The sequence below is a fragment of the Lithobates pipiens genome, unplaced genomic scaffold, assembly GCF_037356315.1.
Source record: "Lithobates pipiens isolate NorthernLeopardFrog02 unplaced genomic scaffold, aLitPip1_a1.2 Scaffold_131, whole genome shotgun sequence".
In the NCBI taxonomy this organism is placed as follows: Eukaryota; Metazoa; Chordata; class Amphibia; order Anura; family Ranidae; genus Lithobates; species Lithobates pipiens.
The window spans coordinates 373,599-393,131 of record NW_027507720.1 but is presented as its reverse complement, the minus strand read 5'-3'; the positions used below and the strand labels follow the sequence as shown (position 1 = coordinate 393,131).

Genomic DNA, 19,533 nt, shown 5'->3' with positions numbered 1-19,533 from the left:
TAGGCGACACTTCAAACGCATTTTACAGCTCATCAGTTTCAAGAGAACCATAAATGAGGAACCGAGAATCCTTTCTGTCACTATGTGCTGCGCAATTGTTTACATATATCTGAGCGCCTTACCGTACATATGTGCTTGTGTGTCTATGAGCAGGCTGACCGGGGAGCTTTTTCATTTATTTATTTGTAAAATTTACTTATCCTTCTTTTTTTTTTTTTTCTTTTTTTTTTATTTTTTTTAGCAATGTTTTGCCGATGTGAAATTGGTCATATTGCCCCAAATGTAACTTTGCAGAAATGTGGTCTTCATCCCTAGTTTTAGTTAAAAATTTTATTTATTTTTTTCCACGTGAGAAATCTGGGGGGCTTATCACTAAATTCCTTTTTTTTTTTTTCTTTTCTTTTTTTTTTTAACGCCCTCCTACCCAGGAACCACCCCGGGATCGGGCCCTCGTAGACCACCCGCTGGTGATCAGCCTCCCCCACCTGGGGGCCAGCACGCACGAAGCCCAGAACCGCTGCGGGGAGGAGATTGCGCAGCAGATTGTGGACCTGGTGAAGGAACGCGCTCTGGTCGGAGCGGTGAGTAGAGCCGATGGGTCGTGTTCTCGTGACGCTCTCCTGTGTGTTTTGTAGTATTTTATACCTTTTTTTTTTTTTTTTTTTTTTTTTTTTTTACAATACATGTTGTTGTGTCCCATAGTGGGGGGCAGAGTAGTGCTCTAATAAGTTTTGGCATCCATAAGATGGGGACCTATACAGAGTATGGAGATATATATATATTATACAGGTGTGAACAGTGACCTCTACAGGCTGGAGATATGAACACCACACAGTGACAGCATACAAGGTTGACAACCGTTGTCATGGTTACTTTACTCTCATGCACGTAAAAGCTGAACCCCCCCCCCCCCCCCAACCAGCGTTCAGGTCATATGGTGGGTTCACCCTGGTTTCTAAAGGCTGTATAAGATGACAATGATGGAAGGCCAGCAAGCCATCCTACTTTTGGCCTACCCCCATAAAGACCTTACACTACCCAGGGCCGTCTTTAATATTGATTGGACCCCGGGCAAAACTTTTCTTGGGGGGGCCCCTCATGCAGTTTTGCTCTCTGCTTGCTCTAAGACATACAATAAATAGCAGTTAGACTAAAAAAAATCAGTTTACTGAATCAGATCAGGCAGCTATTGCAATTGGTTGCCAGAGGTTACAGTGTATCATTACCACTCACTGACTGGTTGCCAGAGGTTACGGTGTATCATTACCGCTCACTGACTGGTTGCCAGAGGTTACGGTGTATCATTACCGCTCACTGACTGGTTGCCAGAGGTTACGGTGTATCATTACCGCTCACTGACTGGTTGCCAGAGGTTACGGTGTATCATTACCGCTCACTGACTGGTTGCCAGAGGTTACGGTGTATCATTACCGCTCACTGACTGGTTGCCAGAGGTTACGGTGTATCATTATCGCTCAATGACTGGTTGCCAGAGGTTACGGTGTATCATTACCGCTCACTGACTGGTTGCCAGAGGTTACGGTGTATCATTACCGCTCACTGACTGGTTGCCAGAGGTTACGGTGTATCATTACCGCTCACTGACTGGTTGCCAGAGGTTACGGTGTATCATTACCGCTCACTGACTGGTTGCCAGAGGTTACGGTGTATCATTACCGCTCACTGACTGGTTGCCAGAGGTTACGGTGTATCATTACCGCTCACTGACTGGTTGCCAGAGGTTACGGTGTATCATTACCGCTCACTGACTGGTTGCCAGAGGTTACGGTGTATCATTACCGCTCACTGACTGGTTGCCAGAGGTTACGGTGTATCATTACCGCTCACTGACTGGTTGCCAGAGGTTACGGTGTATCATTACCGCTCACTGACTGGTTGCCAGAGGTTACGGTGTATCATTACCGCTCACTGACTGGTTGCCAGAGGTTACGGTGTAGCATTACTGCTCACTGACTGGTTGCCAGAGGTTACGGTGTATCATTACCGCTCACTGACTGGTTGCCAGAGGTTACAGTGTATCATTACCGCTCACCGACTGGTTGCCAGAGGTTACAGCACATGATTTCTGCTTGTTTATTGGTTGCTAGAGATTATTGCGGATATGACCTCAGGGGGTGCATGATATACAATGCCGTTGGCCACCCCCATTTACATATGAATGCCGGTAATTTACATGTAAAGACAGGGTCTGCAGGTGAGTCATCTTTATACAACAATAGGGCAGGGCTGGGCAGCATTAGTAGCAGCACTTCACACTGAGATATTGGGACACATCACAGGACTAAAACCTCCAAAGGACGAGGGAATTTACACCAGGATAGTTGGCAAGTATGAGGCAGCTGCTTTGGGCCCCACAAGAATGACAGGGCCCAGGGCGGCTGCCCCTTTTGCCCTGCCTTAAAAATGGCCCTGACACTACCCCGAATCAGTACATTTTAATCGTCTTATTGGCTCAGCTGTCTTTGGGAGAGAGGGTTTGGGGTACAAGATACCCAAAAACCTCTTCTATAGGCCCAGATGGTGTCACTGGTGGAGCCTGAGATGACGAAGGTAGGCTCTTGCACAATTCCCGTCCAAGCCCCCCCCCCGGTGGTGGAGGCAGGGACTGCTAGGGCAGTGGAAGGGCACAAGTGCCAGCAAGCTGCAGTAGTGAACTTGAGTTTGGAAAAATGCAGACCTGCACCCAGTGGCAATATGGAGTTGGGTCACCAGCTATGGTCAGCGGCAGATGGGCACAGGATCACAATCATGTTCAAGGTCAGAAACGGGCAGTCCGGTAGTCGGCAACGTGCTGGCAGGGAGGTACTAAGTCAGGAGGCGTGGTCAGAAGTCCAGGCTGGGGCCAATAACAAAGATGAGCAGCAGATATAACCGGCAAAGGGAATCCAAAGAGAAGCGTCGGATCAGCAGATTCTCGGAATCGGAGATCGGAGCGGAGGACAGCAATGAGGCTAGGCAGACCTCGGGTTTAAAAAAGGCCCCCGGGCTCCAGGATCAGTGGGCGCGCCCGTGCATGCATGGGTGTGCCGTGATCCATGCCTACTTTTTCTTGTCCTTGCACGTCTTGTTCACCTCCTACGCTCACATCCATGCACACGAAAATGAGCTCTTGGTGCATGAGGTTCCTGACCGATGGCAGCTGTCCTCCAGTTTCCTACGTCTCTGCCACAGGCCAGCCTAGAATCTGCGGCTTCTTTTGACCTCTGTCACGGGTCAGATTGAGGTTCTTTGGGTCTCTGCCATAGGCCATTGTAGAGTCTGTAGGCTCAGAGGGGTGTCTACCTTTCAGTTTCTCATGTCTCTGCAGCAGGCCATCCTTGGACACTCTAGGCCCAGATGGGCAGCCAGGAGAATGAATCCCTACTTTGCAGCCAGGAGAGTGAATCCCTACTTTGCAGCCAGGAGAGTGAATCCCTACTTTGCAGCCAGGAGAGTGAATCCCTACTTTGCAGCCAGGAGAGTGAATCCCTACTTTGCAGCCAGGAGAGTGAATCCCTACTTTGCAGCCAGGAGAATGAATCCCTACTTCTGCTTCCCAGACAATGTCCTGACAGACAATGGACCTCTCACAGCTACGTTTATTCCTAGACAGCAGTCTGGGAAGTCGGGACTAGACTCCTAGATTCTAGACCCATATATTGACATCCTCAGAAGGCAAAGCCTGGAAGTAGGGATCCTTCTAGAAGGTCCCCCCAAATTTTTCACTTTCCTAGCCTACATCTTGTGTATACACCCCTCGCCAATTGTCATGGCTGCCTTTGACACCAGTAAAACATAAGGGGTGGGGAGGCCAAAACCATCTCAGTGTCACCCAACCAGCATAACAGGAGTATGGCCTCCTGTCTGCTGACCTCTTCTTCATGTCATGACTATTGCATCTTAACAATGGGATGTAGCCAGGTCAGGACAGGCAATGATCATGTGGTCCCTATAACTACTGATTCCTGTCCCGTGAGAGGCCATGTCTACTGGTGCCTGCTGTCCCATAAGGGGTGCTGTCTACTGGTGCCTGTCTCGTGATGGAACATGCCTACTGGTGCCTGTCTCGTGATGGAACATGCCTACTGGTGCCTGTCTCATGATGGGCCATGTCTACTGGTGCCTGTCCCGTGAGGGGCCCTGTCTACTGGAGCCTGTCCCGTGAGGGGCCCTGTCTACTGGTGCCTGTCCCGTGAGGGGCCCTGTCTACTGGTGCCTGTCCCGTGAGGGGCCCTGTCTACTGGTGCCTGTCCCGTGAGGGGCCCTGTCTACTGGTGCCTGTCCCGTGAGGGGCCCTGTCTACTGGTGCCTGTCCCGTGAGGGGCCCTGTCTACTGGTGCCTGTCCCGTGAGGGGCCCTGTCTACTGGTGCCTGTCCCGTGAGGGGCCCTGTCTTACTGGTGCCTGTCCCGTGAGGGGCCCTGTCTTACTGGTGCCTGTCCCGTGAGGGGCCCTGTCTTACTGGTGCCTGTCCCGTGAGGGACCATGCCTTACTGGTGCCTGTCCCGTGAGGGACCATGCCTTACTGGTGCCTGTCCCGTGAGGGACCATGCCTTACTGGTGCCTGTCCCGTGAGGGACCATGCCTTACTGGTGCCTGTCCCGTGAGGGACCATGCCTTACTGGTGCCTGTCCCGTGATGGGACCATGCCTTACTGGTGCCTGTCCCGTGATGGGACCATGCCTTACTGGTGCCTGTCCCGTGATGGGACCATGCCTTACTGGTGCCTGTCCCGTGATGGGACCATGCCTTACTGGTGCCTGTCCCGTGATGGGACCATGCCTTACTGGTGCCTGTCCCGTGATGGGACCATGCCTTACTGGTGCCTGTCCCGTGATGGGACCATGCCTTACTGGTGCCTGTCCCGTGATGGGACCATGCCTTACTGGTGCCTGTCCCGTGATGGGACCATGCCTTACTGGTGCCTGTCCCGTGATGGGACCATGCCTTACTGGTGCCTGTCCCGTGATGGGACCATGCCTTACTGGTGCCTGTCCCGTGATGGGACCATGCCTTACTGGTGCCTGTCCCGTGATGGGACCATGCCTTACTGGTGTCTGTCCCGTGATGGGACCATGCCTTACTGGTGCCTGTCCCGTGATGGGACCATGCCTTACTGGTGCCTGTCCCGTGATGGGACCATGCCTTACTGGTGCCTGTCCCGTGATGGGACCATGCCTTACTGGTGCCTGTCCCGTGATGGGACCATGCCTTACTGGTGCCTGTCCCGTGATGGGACCATGCCTTACTGGTGCCTGTCCCGTGATGGGACCATGCCTTACTGGTGCCTGTCCCGTGATGGGACCATGCCTTACTGGTGCCTGTCCCGTGATGGGACCATGCCTAGTGGTGCCTGTCCCGTGATGGGACCATGCCTAGTGCTGCCTGTCCCGTGATGGGACCATGCCTTACTGGTGCCTGTCCCGTGATGGGACCATGCCTAGTGGTGCCTGTCCCGTGATGGGATCAAGCCTAGTGGTGCCTGTCCCGCGATGGGACCATGCCCACTGGCTGTGATGTAGATATGGTCATGTAAACCTTCTCCATCCCAAAATCCTTTAAATGCCTGAGCAGCTGGAAGAAGACGGCCATGCTGCATGTGACTCCTGATCAACTCTTTGAGGATCTCTGCCATAAATAATGGTACCGACGCGTTTCTGTAATTTGCAGGGCTTCTGTAGGGCAAACCTTGGACAATATCATTTTGGGCCAATGCCTGGCTCCCAGTGATGTCTGCGGAATTTTATTTATTTTTATTGTTTGTGGGCTGCTATGATGACACATGGAGTATAAATGGAGAAAAGTTTACTGAGTGCCGGGGGACCGCATTTCCTCTGCACAGCTGTCTGCCATTGGATGCTGGGAAATGAAGGTTTCTCCAATTTACAGATTGGCCACTCTGGTCAGTAGTCAGCAAATCGCTGTGCAAAGCCCCCCCCCCCCCCATGCAAGGCACCCTTATCCCAATGTTCATATGCAGTCCCCCCAAAAAGAACTGGGGGTTCTAGAATCTGGAAGCCTCCTTTATAGAATAAAGGGGGGGGGGGCAGATATGCTCCCCTTTTTCTGGGGAATTGATAGAGGGGTCCGTACCAGAGAATTCCAGCGTCCGATATGTGGAGGAGAGAGGTTTCCTGAAGTTTGGGGCCCCTAGGGGTGAAGATTTGCTTTGATAAAGGTCAGACGTGTGACGGTATAAATAGCTCCGGGGGGGAAGTGGAGGAGGTGATTGCAAAGATTCACACGGTCACACATGATGTGTTATCATAAACCTTGTCACCACCCTCCCCCCACCCCCCCCTGGGCCACAGGCTGCGAAGATCACTAGTAGGAGGTTTCCTTCCTCCCTCAACGTCTCACAAGAGTTCCTCTACAAATCTGCAGTAATGGTGGTTGGCTGAATCCAGCGTACTAAATTCAGTACTTTGTAGAGCCGCCTTTTGCGGATATCACAGCTCCAAGTCACTTTGGATTTTTGCCCCATTCCTCCGTACATCAGACCAGATCACCTTCCTCCATACATCAGACCAGATCACCTTCCTCCGTACATCAGACCAGATCACCTTCCTCCATACATCAGAGCAGATCACCTTCCTCCATACATCAGACCAGATCACCTTCCTCCATACATCAGACCAGATCACCTTCCTCCGTACATCAGACCAGATCACCTTCCTCCATACATCAGACCAGATCACCTTCCTCCATACATCAGACCAGATCACCTTCCTCCATACATCAGACCAGATCACCTTCCTCCATACATCAGACCAGATCACCTTCCTCCATACATCAGACCAGATCACCTTCCTCCATACATCAGACCAGATCACCTTCCTCCGTACATCAGACCAGATCACCTTCCTCCGTACATCAGAGCAGATCACCTTCCTCCATACATCAGACCAGATCACCTTCCTCCATACATCAGACCAGATCACCTTCCTCCATACATCAGACCAGATCACCTTCCTCCATACATCAGACCAGATCACCTTCCTCCATACATCAGACCAGATCACCTTCCTCCATACATCAGACCAGATCACCTTCCTCCATACATCAGACCAGATCACCTTCCTCCGTACATCAGACCAGATCACCTTCCTCCGTACATCAGAGCAGATCACCTTCCTCCATACATCAGAGCAGATCACCTTCCTCCATACATCAGACCAGATCACCTTCCTCCATACTTCAGACCAGATCACCTTCCTCCATACATCAGACCAGATCACCTTCCTCCGTACATCAGAGCAGATCACCTTCCTCCGTACATCAGAGCAGATCACCTTCCTCCATACATCAGAGCAGATCACCTTCCTCCATACATCAGAGCAGATCACCTTCCTCCATACATCAGACCAGATCACCTTCCTCCATACATCAGACCAGAGCACCTTCCTCCATACATCAGACCAGATCACCTTCCTCCGTACATCAGAGCAGATCACCTTCCTCCGTACATCAGAGCAGATCACCTTCCTCCATACATCAGACCAGATCACCTTCCTCCATACATCAGAGCAGATCACCTTCCTCCATACATCAGACCAGATCACCTTCCTCCGTACATCAGACCAGATCACCTTCCTCCGTACATCAGACCAGATCACCTTCCTCCATACATCAGACCAGATCACCTTCCTCCATACATCAGACCAGATCACCTTTCTCCATACATCAGACCAGATCACCTTTCTCCATACATCAGACCAGATCACCTTCCTCCATACATCAGACCAGATCACCTTCCTCCATACATCAGAGCAGATCACCTTCCTCCATACATCAGAGCAGATCACCTTCCTCCATACATCAGAGCAGATCACCTTCCTCCATACATCAGAGCAGATCACCTTCCTCCATACATCAGAGCAGATCACCTTCCTCCATACATCAGACCAGATCACCTTCCTCCATACATCAGAGCAGAGCACCTTCCTCCATACATCAGAGCAGATCACCTTCCTCCATACATCAGAGCAGATCACCTTCCTCCATACATCAGACCAGATCACCTTCCTCCATACATCAGAGCAGATCACCTTCCTCCATACATCAGAGCAGATCACCTTCCTCCATACATCAGACCAGATCACCTTCCTCCATACATCAGACCAGATCACCTTCCTCCATACATCAGAGCAGATCACCTTCCTCCATACATCAGACCAGAGCACCTTCCTCCATACATCAGACCAGATCACCTTCCTCCATACATCAGACCAGATCACCTTCCTCCATACATCAGACCACATCACCTTCCTCCATACATTTTGTTGTTTGGTGAAAGTAATGTTTTTCTTCTGGCCACTCTGCCATAAAGCCCAACTCTATGGAGCGTACGGCTCATTGCCCTCCTATGTACAGATCCTCCAGTCTCTGCTGTGGAACTCTGCAGCTCCTCCAGGGTTTCCTTAGGTCTCTGTGCTCCTCTCTGATTAATGCCCTCCTTGCCCGCTCTGTGAGTTTTGGTGTGCGGCCGTCTCTTGGCAGGTTTGCGGTTGTGCCATGTTCTTTCCATTTGGTTATGATGGATGTGATGGCGCTCCTAGAGATCATCAAAGATTTGGAGATTATTTTATAACCCAACCCTGACTTGTACTTCTCAACACCATTGTCCCCTTACTTGTCTGGAGAGTTCCTTGGTCTTCATGGCCGTGTTTGGTTAGTGGTGCCTCTTGCTTAGGTGTTGCCGCCTCTGGGGCCTTTCACAAAGGTGTGTCTATGTAATGACAGGTCATGTGACACTTAGATTGCACACAGGTGACATCATTTCACTAATCATGTGACTTCTGAAGGTAATTGGCGGCACCAGAGATTTTATGGGCTTCATAACAAAGGGGGATGATTACATACACACATGACAATTATCAGTTTTTTATTTCTGAAAAATAGTTTTATGTTTTATATTTTTCTAATTTTACTTCACCAACTTAGACTATTGTGTTCTGATCATCACATAGAATTCAGATTAAAGAAACGTCGAACTAAAGGCTGTGATGTTACAAAATAGGTGAAAAGCCGAGGGGGGGGGGGGGTGAATACTTTTGCAAGGCTCTGTAGGACAATTATACGTCTGGATGACGTTGATCTCCTATATATATGTATAATAAAGATCTGAGTTCCTCTTACATTTCCTGACCCCCTCCGAAGCTCGTTCTGCTCTCAGCCAGTAATGAGATCCGAGGGGGGTGGGGGGTGGGGGGTTGTGGGTTACACGAGGAAGTCCTAAATGTCTTCTGATTTCTGTATGACTCGTCCTCCGACCGGCGTCATCACTTCCTGAGATCACCCAGTCTTCTATATCTATACCTACCGATGCCCATCTATACCAGTCTTTTTATATACCCTCACTGGACCCTTTTATTAGGTGCCCCTTGCTGGTAGCGGGTTGGACCCCCTTTGGCCTCCATTCTTGGTGGCGGAGATACAACAAGGTGTTGGAAACGTTCCTCAGAGATTTTGCTCCATAGTGACATCAGAGTTCAGAGTTGCTGCAGATTTGTTGGCTGCACATCCATGATGCCAAATGATTCCACCACATCCCAAAGGTGCTCTACTGGATGAGATGTGGTGAGTGTGGAGGCCATTGGAGGACAGGGACCTCATTGTCCAGTGGTGAGATGATTGGAGCTTTGTGACATGGGGCATTATCTTGCTGGAAGGACACCCCATCCCCCACACCATTACACCCCCACCACCAGCCTGAACCGGTGATACCCCATCCCCCACACCATTACACTCCCACCACCAGCCTGAACCGGTGATACCCCATCCCCCACACCATTACACCCCCACCACCAGCCTGAACCGGTGATACCCCATCCCCCACACCATTACACCCCCACCACCAGCCTGAACCGGTGATACCCCATCCCCCACACCATTACACCACCACCACCAGCCTGAACCGGTGATACCCCATCCCCCACACCATTACACCCCCACCACCAGCCTGAACCAGTGATACTCCATCCCCCACACCATTACACCCCCACCACCAGCCTGAACCGGTGATACCCCATCCCCCACACCATTACACCCCCACCACCAGCCTGAACCGGTGATACTCCATCCCCCACACCATTACACCCCCACCACCACCCTGAACCGGTGATACCCCATCCCCCACACCATTACACCCCCACCACCAGCCTGAACCGGTGATATACCATCCCCCACACCATTACACCTCCACCACCAGCCTGAACCGGTGATATCCCATCCCCCACACCATTACACCCCCACCACCAGCCTGAACCGGTGATATCCCATCCCCCACACCACCAGCCTGAACCGGTGATATCCCATCCCCCACACCATTACACCCCCACCACCAGCCTGAACCGGTGATATCCCATCCTCCACACCATTACATCCCCACCACCAACCTGAACCGGTGATATCCCATCCCCCACACCATTACACCCCCCACCACCAGCCTGAACCGGTGATATCCCATCCCCCACACATTACACCCCCACCACCAGCCTGAACCGGTGATACCCCATCCCCCACACCATTACACCCCCACCACCAGCCTGAACCGGTGATACTCCATCCCCCACACCATTACACCCCCACCACCAGCCTGAACCGGTGATACCCCATCCCCCACACCATTACACCCCCACCACCAGCCTGAACCGGTGATATCCCATCCCCCACAACATTACACCCCCACCACCAGCCTGAACTGGTGATATCCCATCCCCCACACCATTACACCCCCACCACCAGCCTGAACCGGTGATATCCCATCCCCCACACCATTACACCCCCACCACCAGCCTGAACCGGTGATACTCCATCCCCCACACCATTACACCCCCACCACCAGCCTGAACTGGTGATACCCCATCCCCCACACCATTACACCCCCACCACCAGCCTGAACCAGTGATACTCCATCCCCCACACCATTACACCCCCACCACCAGCCTGAACCGGTGATACCCCATCCCCCACACCATTACACCCCCACCACCAGCCTGAACCGGTGATACTCCATCCCCCACACCATTACACCCCCACCACCACCCTGAACCGGTGATACCCCATCCCCCACACCATTACACCCCCACCACCAGCCTGAACCGGTGATATACCATCCCCCACACCATTACACCTCCACCACCAGCCTGAACCGGTGATATCCCATCCCCCACACCATTACACCCCCACCACCAGCCTGAACCGGTGATATCCCATCCCCCACACCACCAGCCTGAACCGGTGATATCCCATCCCCCACACCATTACACCCCCACCACCAGCCTGAACCGGTGATATCCCATCCTCCACACCATTACATCCCCACCACCAACCTGAACCGGTGATATCCCATCCCCCACACCATTACACCCCCCACCACCAGCCTGAACCGGTGATATCCCATCCCCCACACCATTACACCCCCACCACCAGCCTGAACCGGTGATACCCCATCCCCCACACCATTACACCCCCACCACCAGCCTGAACCGGTGATACTCCATCCCCCACACCATTACACCCCCACCACCAGCCTGAACCGGTGATACCCCATCCCCCACACCATTACACCCCCACCACCAGCCTGAACCGGTGATATCCCATCCCCCACAACATTACACCCCCACCACCAGCCTGAACTGGTGATATCCCATCCCCCACACCATTACACCCCCACCACCAGCCTGAACCGGTGATATCCCATCCCCCACACCATTACACCCCCACCACCAGCCTGAACCGGTGATACTCCATCCCCCACACCATTACACCCCCACCACCAGCCTGAACCGGTGATACCCTATCCCCCACACCATTACACCCCCACCACCAGCCTGAACCGGTGATACTCCATCCCCCACACCATTACACCCCCACCACCAGCCTGAACCGGTGATACCCCATCCCCCACAACCATTACACCCCCACCACCAGCCTGAACCGGTGATATCCCATCCCCCACAACATTACACCCCCACCACCAGCCTGAACTGGTGATATCCCATCCCCCACACCATTACACCCCCACCACCAGCCTGAACCGGTGATATCCCATCCCCCACACCATTACACCCCCACCACCAGCCTGAACCGGTGATACTCCATCCCCCACACCATTACACCCCCACCACCAGCCTGAACCGGTGATATCCCATCCCCCACACCATTACACCCCCACCACCAGCCTGAACCGGTGATACCCCATCCCCCACACCATTACACCCCCACCACCAGCCTGAACCGGTGATACTCCATCCCCCACACCATTACACCCCCACCACCAGCCTGAACCGGTGATACCCCATCCCCCACACCATTACACCCCCACCACCAGCCTGAACCGGTGATATCCCATCCCCCACAACATTACACCCCCACCACCAGCCTGAACTGGTGATATCCCATCCCCCACACCATTACACCCCCACCACCAGCCTGAACCGGTGATATCCCATCCCCCACACCATTACACCCCCACCACCAGCCTGAACCGGTGATACCCCATCCCCCACACCATTACACCCCCACCACCAGCCTGAACCGGTGATACTCCATCCCCCACACCATTACACCCCCACCACCAGCCTGAACCGGTGATACTCCATCCCCCACACCATTACACCCCCACCACCAGCCTGAACCGGTGATACCCCATCCCCCACACCATTACACCCCCCACCACCAGCCTGAACCGGTGATACTCCATCCCCCACACCATCCTTAAACTGTTCCCACAAAGTTGGGAGCATGAAATTGTCCAAAATATCTTGGTATGCTGACGCCTTAAGAGTTCCCTTCACTGGAACTAAGGGGCCAAACCCAACTCCCCCACTCCGCCAAATGATTTGGACCAGTCCACAAAGCTGACCTCACAAATGCTCTTCTGGAAGAATGGTGAAACATTCCCATAGACACATCTCCTAAACCTTGTGTACGGCCTTCCCAGAAGTGTTGAAGCTGTTATAGCGGCAAAGGGCCAATGTGTGTGTGTGTGTGTGTCCCAATACCTTTGGAAATATATAATCAGAGATGTATAACAGCAAGGAAAAAAATAAACAAGGATGTAATAATCACATAGGAATAGTGGTGGCGCTCTCCCAGAGTAACAAACATCCCTTGATTTCTTATATAAGAAGGATGGGGGGGGGGGGTCTTGGAGTGAATAGAAATGGCTGTAGAATGATAAATCACCAGGTCATCCATAGAAGTGTTACAATGATGGATCCTCCAGATTCCCATCAGGAAGGTTCATCAATGGCTTCCTATGTGATTGGATAGATGGGGCCATCCTCAGAGAGGGATTCTGGGGGAGGGTCTCATCAATGGCTTCCTATGTGATTGGATAGATGGGGATATCCTCAAAGGCAAACCTATGGATTCATTAGAGAGGCCTTTAGATGGTGAGATTTTCCAAGCATAGTGGGGGGGGGACAGAGGAGGCCTCCACAAACTGGACCCATCATGTTGTGGTGATTTATCCAATCTGTAAGAACTGTTTTTCTCAGACTGGGTCCTACGGATGCCCAGGGTTCCCTCAGAGGTTCTTTGAGCAATGAACAATCTTTTGCCTCTCCGATTAACTTCCCACTGACACCATTCATCTTTTTAGCCATCTCTAAGGGAGTAATTCTTCCCAACGACCATCTCATTAATGTATTATGAGTCGGCCCATTCCGTAAGAAAAGAGCGATCTGACTTCTAGCATTTCACCATTTACAATATTCAATCCAGTCCTGGAAGGTTCTGACTCCATGGACATTTCCTGTCCTGGAAGGTTCTGACTCCATGGACATTTCCAGTCCTGGAAGGTTCTGACTCCATGGACATTTCCAGTCCTGGAAGGTTCTGACTCCATGGACATTTCCAGTCCTGGAAGGTTCTGACTCCATGGACATTTCCAGTCCTGGAAGGTTCTGACTCCATGGACATTTCCAGTCCTGGAAGGTTCTGACTCCATGGACATTTCCTGTCCTGGAAGGTTCTGACTCCATGCAAATTTCCTGTCCTGGAAGGTTCTGACTCCATGCAAATTTCCTGTCCTGGAAGGTTCTGACTCCATGCAAATTTCCTGTCCTGGAAGGTTCTGACTCCATGCAAATTTCCTGTCCTGGAAGGTTCTGACTCCATGCAAATTTCCAGTCCTGGAAGGTTCTGACTCCATGCAAATTTCCAGTCCTGGAAGGTTCTGACTCCATGCAAATTTCCAGTACTTAGAGAGTTGAATAGAAGCCAACATTTCCTTCCCTGTTGCATGTTGGATGGCGGCCAGTTCGTGGTTGTAATCTGCTCTTCTGTGTTCTGATTGTTCCTCATATCTCACACCTCTTCTTCTCCCTCTACAGGTCAATGCTCCGGCTCTCACCAAAGCCTTCTCCCCAGAAACCAAACCCTGGATCAAGCTGGGGGAGGCACTGGGGGTCCTCCTCCGATCCATGCTGCCAGAAGTCAGTGGAGAGGTCCAAGTGACCACATCAGGTGAGCCAGGGGGTCTCCTCCTTCCCCCTGTCTGTGTCTCTGTCCCCCCCCTGTCTGTGTCTCTGTCTGCCCCCCCCCTGTCTGTGTGTCTCTGTCTGCCCCCCCCCTGTCTGTGTGTCTCTGTCTGCCCCCCCCCTGTCTGTGTGTCTCTGTCTGCCCCCCCCCTGTCTGTGTGTCTCTGTCTGCCCCCCCCCTGTCTGTGTGTCTCTGTCTGCCCCCCCCTGTCTGTGTGTCTCTGTCTGCCCCCCCTGTCTGTGTCTCTGCCCCCCCCCCCTGTCTGTGTCTCTGCCCCCCCCCCCCGTCTGTGTCCTCTGTCCCCCCTCCCCCTTGTCTGTGTCCTCTGCCCCCCCCCCGTGTCTGTGTCCTCTGTCCCCCCTCCCCCTTGTCTGTGTCCTCTGTCCCCCCTCCCCCTTGTCTGTGTCCTCTGTCGTCGTCCCCCCCCCCCCCCCGTGTGTGTCTCTGTCCCTCCTGTCTGTACCACTTACTCTTTGTTTTATTAAGAGGAGAATTGATAGGTTGGGATGGCTTATCTCAGCCAGTTGCTGTTTATATTGAGACAGCTGACACCCTCTGCACCCTTTTCTCAACCCATCATAGATGATATTTTAAGGGAAAGATGATTAACTCTTTTCTGTAGTCCATCTATCAGCAGAAAATTCCAATGTTGTTTTGTCTTTAATGCAAAATTCTACTTTCTTCAATTAGGAGACCCTCTGAAGAGCTCGGGGTCCTTCCTCTGCTCAGCTGTGGCCATCGGTCTTCTCCAAAACTCAGACAAGAAGGTCAACCTGGTGAATTCCTCTTTGTTTGCCAAGGAAGTTGGAATCCAGGTGAGTTCTTGGCTTGCCTGACACCAAACCACAAAACTCCTTCCCAGAAATAAAGTGTCCTTCCTTCACCTCTGCTGAATGTGCCACCAACTCTTCAAATCCTGCTGCTCCAGGCCTGTAAAATCTAATATCAATCCATTTTCAAACGCAACTGTCCTACAACTAAAAGATTACATAAAAGAACAAATGTCTTGTGAACAGCAGGAATACCGATCACCAGTACACACCTGACCAAGGTGCTAAAACAAGTACCTGTGGAAGTCTATTCCATATTTTCACAGCTCTTTCCATACGAAGGTGGTTGTTCATAGCAGCCTGATGAAGGAGCTTGTCCTCCGTTTCCTGATGAAGGAGCTTGTCCTCCGTTTCCTGGCGAAGGAGCTTTTCCTCCGTTTCCTGGCGAAGGAGCTTTTCCTCCGTTTCCTGGCGAAGGAGCTTTTCCTCCGTTTCCTGGCGAAGGAGCTTTTCCTCCGTTTCCTGGCGAAGGAGCTTTTCCTCCGTTTCCTGGCGAAGGAGCTTTTCCTCCGTTTCCTGGCGAAGGAGCTTTTCCTCCGTTTCCTGGCGAAGGAGCTTTTCCTCCGTTTCCTGGCGAAGGAGCTTTTCCTCCGTTTCCTGGCGAAGGAGCTTTTCCTCCACTGTAGCCTGGCGAAGGAGCTTTTCGTCCAGTGTAGCCTGGCGAAGGAGCTTTTCGTCCAGTGTAGCCTGGCGAAGGAGCTTTTCGTCCAGTGTAGCCTGGCGAAGGAGCTTTTCGTCCAGTGTAGCCTGGCGAAGGAGCTTTTCGTCCAGTGTAGCCTGGCGAAGGAGCTTTTCGTCCAGTGTAGCCTGGCGAAGGAGCTTTTCGTCCAGTGTAGCCTGGCGAAGGAGCTTGTCCAGTGTTGCCTGGCGAAGGAGCTTGTCCAGTGTTGCCTGGTGAAGGAGCTTGTCCAGTGTTGCCTGGCGAAGGAGCTTGTCCAGTGTTGCCTGGCGACGGAGCTTGTCCAGTGTTGCCTGGCGAAGGAGCTTGTCCAGTGTTGCCTGGCGACGGAGCTTGTCCAGTGTTGCCTGGTGACGGAGCTTGTCCAGTGTTGCTTGGTGAAGGAGCTTGTCCAGTGTTGCCTGGCGACTGAGCTTGTCCAGTGTTGCTTGGTGACGGAGCTTGTCCAATGTTGCTTGGTGAAGGAGCTTGTCCCGTGTTGCTTGGTGAAGGAGCTGCTTTAGGGCTCAGAAACATTGCTCTATGTACTGTATGTGACGAATGTTAAGATTGAAACACAGTTTGGAGTGCCTTGTATCTCTACATTTACTTTGTGAACAGAGGCAAGACTTGGTAGAGAGATGAGGAAGTCGAACCTGAAGATAGAAGGATGAGTAGGAAGACGGGCGACTATAAATGAACATCTGGAACCAGGATAGAGCCCTGGTCCTCAGGATGCAATGAAACGTATGAATACGGTATAACTAAAGCCCCATACACACTATCAGATTTTCTGCAGAATTTTTCCTTCAGATTTACCAAAACCATATAATATGAGGTCAAACCTTTAGGAGTTTCAATGTGTCTGCAATCAGGCCGGCCCTTCACTACATGGTTTTGGTAAATCTGAAGAAAAAAATCAGCAGAAAATCTGATAGTGTGTATGGGGCTTAATTCTTACTCTTGAGTAGGGAATCGAAGACCTATCTTCATAGGCTATGACTCCTGTCAGTTGGTCTTTCAAAGATGAACATTGTAGGTGGTAGACAGAGTGGTATTAATCATTGCCTTTGACATTTCGGATTTACTTCCATCTCCCACTGAATAGACCAAACTTCTATGATAGGTATGTACAGTATATTCCTCTCACCTTTACCGTCTTCCCTGCCAGCGCCCACCTATACCCTCACACCATCTTGGCTTCCTGCCTTCCGAACTTCTCCACATCTGAATTGCTCCACAGTGTTCAGTCACTGATTGGCTGACATGTTTCCTCCTTGGTCCTAGGTGACGTCCCGCCATTCCGCGGACTCTACAGAGACTAAGCTGAAGGTGTCTGCCGGAGATCTACACCTGGTTGGTGGATTAAGTGGCACCGTGCCGTGTCTGCTCCAGGCTGCATCTTCACATTTCCGGAGCCCGGTGTCGCTGAGCGGGACTCTACTTCTGTGGACCACTGAGGCCTCTCTCGGCAATCTGCTAGGTAAGTGACTGTTCCATTACCACCATCCACTCAACTGAACCCAAGAATGAATTCCTTAGGGGGCCGGGGGGGCATCTAGCACTGTGACTACGTTGTGAAAGTGCTACATGCCATTGGTCCGCTGGGGGTATTCAGCAATGATTGAGGTGATGCTTCTTTAAGGTATGCAGAGGCTCAACACCAATATCTTTTTAGGCACAAACCCTTCATCCAAATCATGCCGACAAAAACCAACAGAGCCAACAACACCCCCTAAGTGACGTACACAATCCATGATCCACGTTTCCTCTTTATATATAACACAATACAAAGAAAGTGAGGAGGACGACCTGCCATTGTGAAAGGTTTAGGTGTCGGGTAGAAGTGGGTGTGTATATATGGGCATTGGGCTACACAAGGGCAACTAAATTCTGCATGGAAGGAAGGGAACAAAACGATAAAACGATAGAACTATCTTCTTGTCCTTTGCTGTTGTACTGACTTGTCCTCTTTTTTGTCCTCTTTTTTTTTTTTTGTCTCGGGCAGAGCTCCTCTCCTCCACCGGACATCACCTAGAATCATTCCACACTGCCGGAGGGTACAGCATAGCGCTCATCTCCGGGCCCCTCTCCGACCTGACGCCCCTGGGATCCTGTCTGCAGGTCACCTTCTGATCCCCTTCCACCCATCAAAGTGCCATATTCTTCTTCTTGGTCAATAGAGTAGTCAATAAAGTATCGCTGGTACTTGCTGTGTCTCATCTTTTATTTGTGTCCAGATGCTGCAGAACATGCGACTTCCGCAAGTCGGAAAACATGTACATTGTTTGCTACATTCCTCCCTCCTCTGTGATGGGAGGTCCAGTGTTGTGCGTTGAAGGGTAGGATCTACACCCATGTGTCCCCCATATTCCAGAGTCAAGAGTCCTGACCTCATTCCGATAGAACACCTTTTGGGATGAATTAGAGCGGAGACTGTGAGCCAGGTCTTCTCGTCCAACATCAGTGCCTGACCTCACAAATGTTCTTGAAGAATGGTCACCCTCACCCCCATAGACACCCTCCTAAACCTTGTGGACGGCCTTCCCAGAAGAGGTGAAGCTGTTATAGCTGCAAAGGACAGAGCCAACGTGATATTGATCCCTCCGGACTAAGACTGGGATGTCATTAAATGTCATGTGTGTGTAAAGGCAGGTGTCCCAATACTTTTGACAATATAGTGTATGTCACTTGTGGAGGATGCACTCATATGAGTGAATTGATGCACATTTAGAGGTACGGCGAGGCATCTCTGAATAGTTGATTTGTTATCTGATATCGGGGATATTGTCAGGCAGCTTTGATTTCAGTCATATTTATTGATCACTACAATATACCATTTCCTTGCACATCATTGGACAACATTCTACAAATGTATTATTGAGAAGAATTTAGAGCACTGGACACTTTCTGTTTGAAAGGTGGATGTCACACGTAGGTGTGAATGGTTTAGTCATTGTTTGCAGGAAGACCAGATCCTTTACTGTATGTATGTATATATGTGTGTGTGTGTGTGTGTATGTATGTATGTGTGTATATATATAAATTACACACACACACACACACACACACTCCACAGAGATACATGGCGCTGTATAATACATACAGTATACGGCTTTTCACTTTTTATCAGGACCTTCCCATTATACTGGAAATTTGATGAGGTTTTTCCTGAATTGGGGGTTGTGAAGATGATTGGATTGGACACTTATGATGTTGGTTGGATTGTCTCCAGAGTTCATGTACAAAGATCATGTTATGGGGCCAAACCGACTGCTGTAAAAACACTTCATGATCAAGAGTGTCATTCACTTTGCCACCCCCAATACCAGACCTGCCCAACATGAGATGAGAGATCAGTTGGCATCAATCAGAAATGTGGAGGAAACGCGGGTAGAGATCTTATAGTAATAGTGCAGTATAGTGAAGTGCGTCGTTGCAATTTTACTGCAGTATGTTGTAGTGCATCAGTGCAGTTTTACTGCAGTATATTGTAGTGCATCAGTGCAGTTTTACTGCAGTATATTGTAGTGTCAGTGCAATTTTACTGCAGTAT

At 51.1% G+C, this 19,533-nt stretch overlaps 1 protein-coding gene across 1 annotated transcript; it reads left to right on the top strand.

Moving 5' to 3' along the window:
- Window positions 1–428: 428 nt before the first annotated feature.
- On the top strand, window positions 429–18,185 carry LOC143981281 (D-3-phosphoglycerate dehydrogenase-like; the record flags this gene model as incomplete). Its single annotated transcript, XM_077479078.1, is given in 5 exon segments — window positions 429–581; window positions 14,342–14,474; window positions 15,180–15,304; window positions 17,265–17,460; window positions 17,986–18,185. Coding segments are annotated over 5 exon segments (735 nt in total), but the record flags the coding sequence as incomplete, so codon positions are not given.
- Between the last annotated feature and the right edge of the window lie 1,348 nt (window positions 18,186–19,533).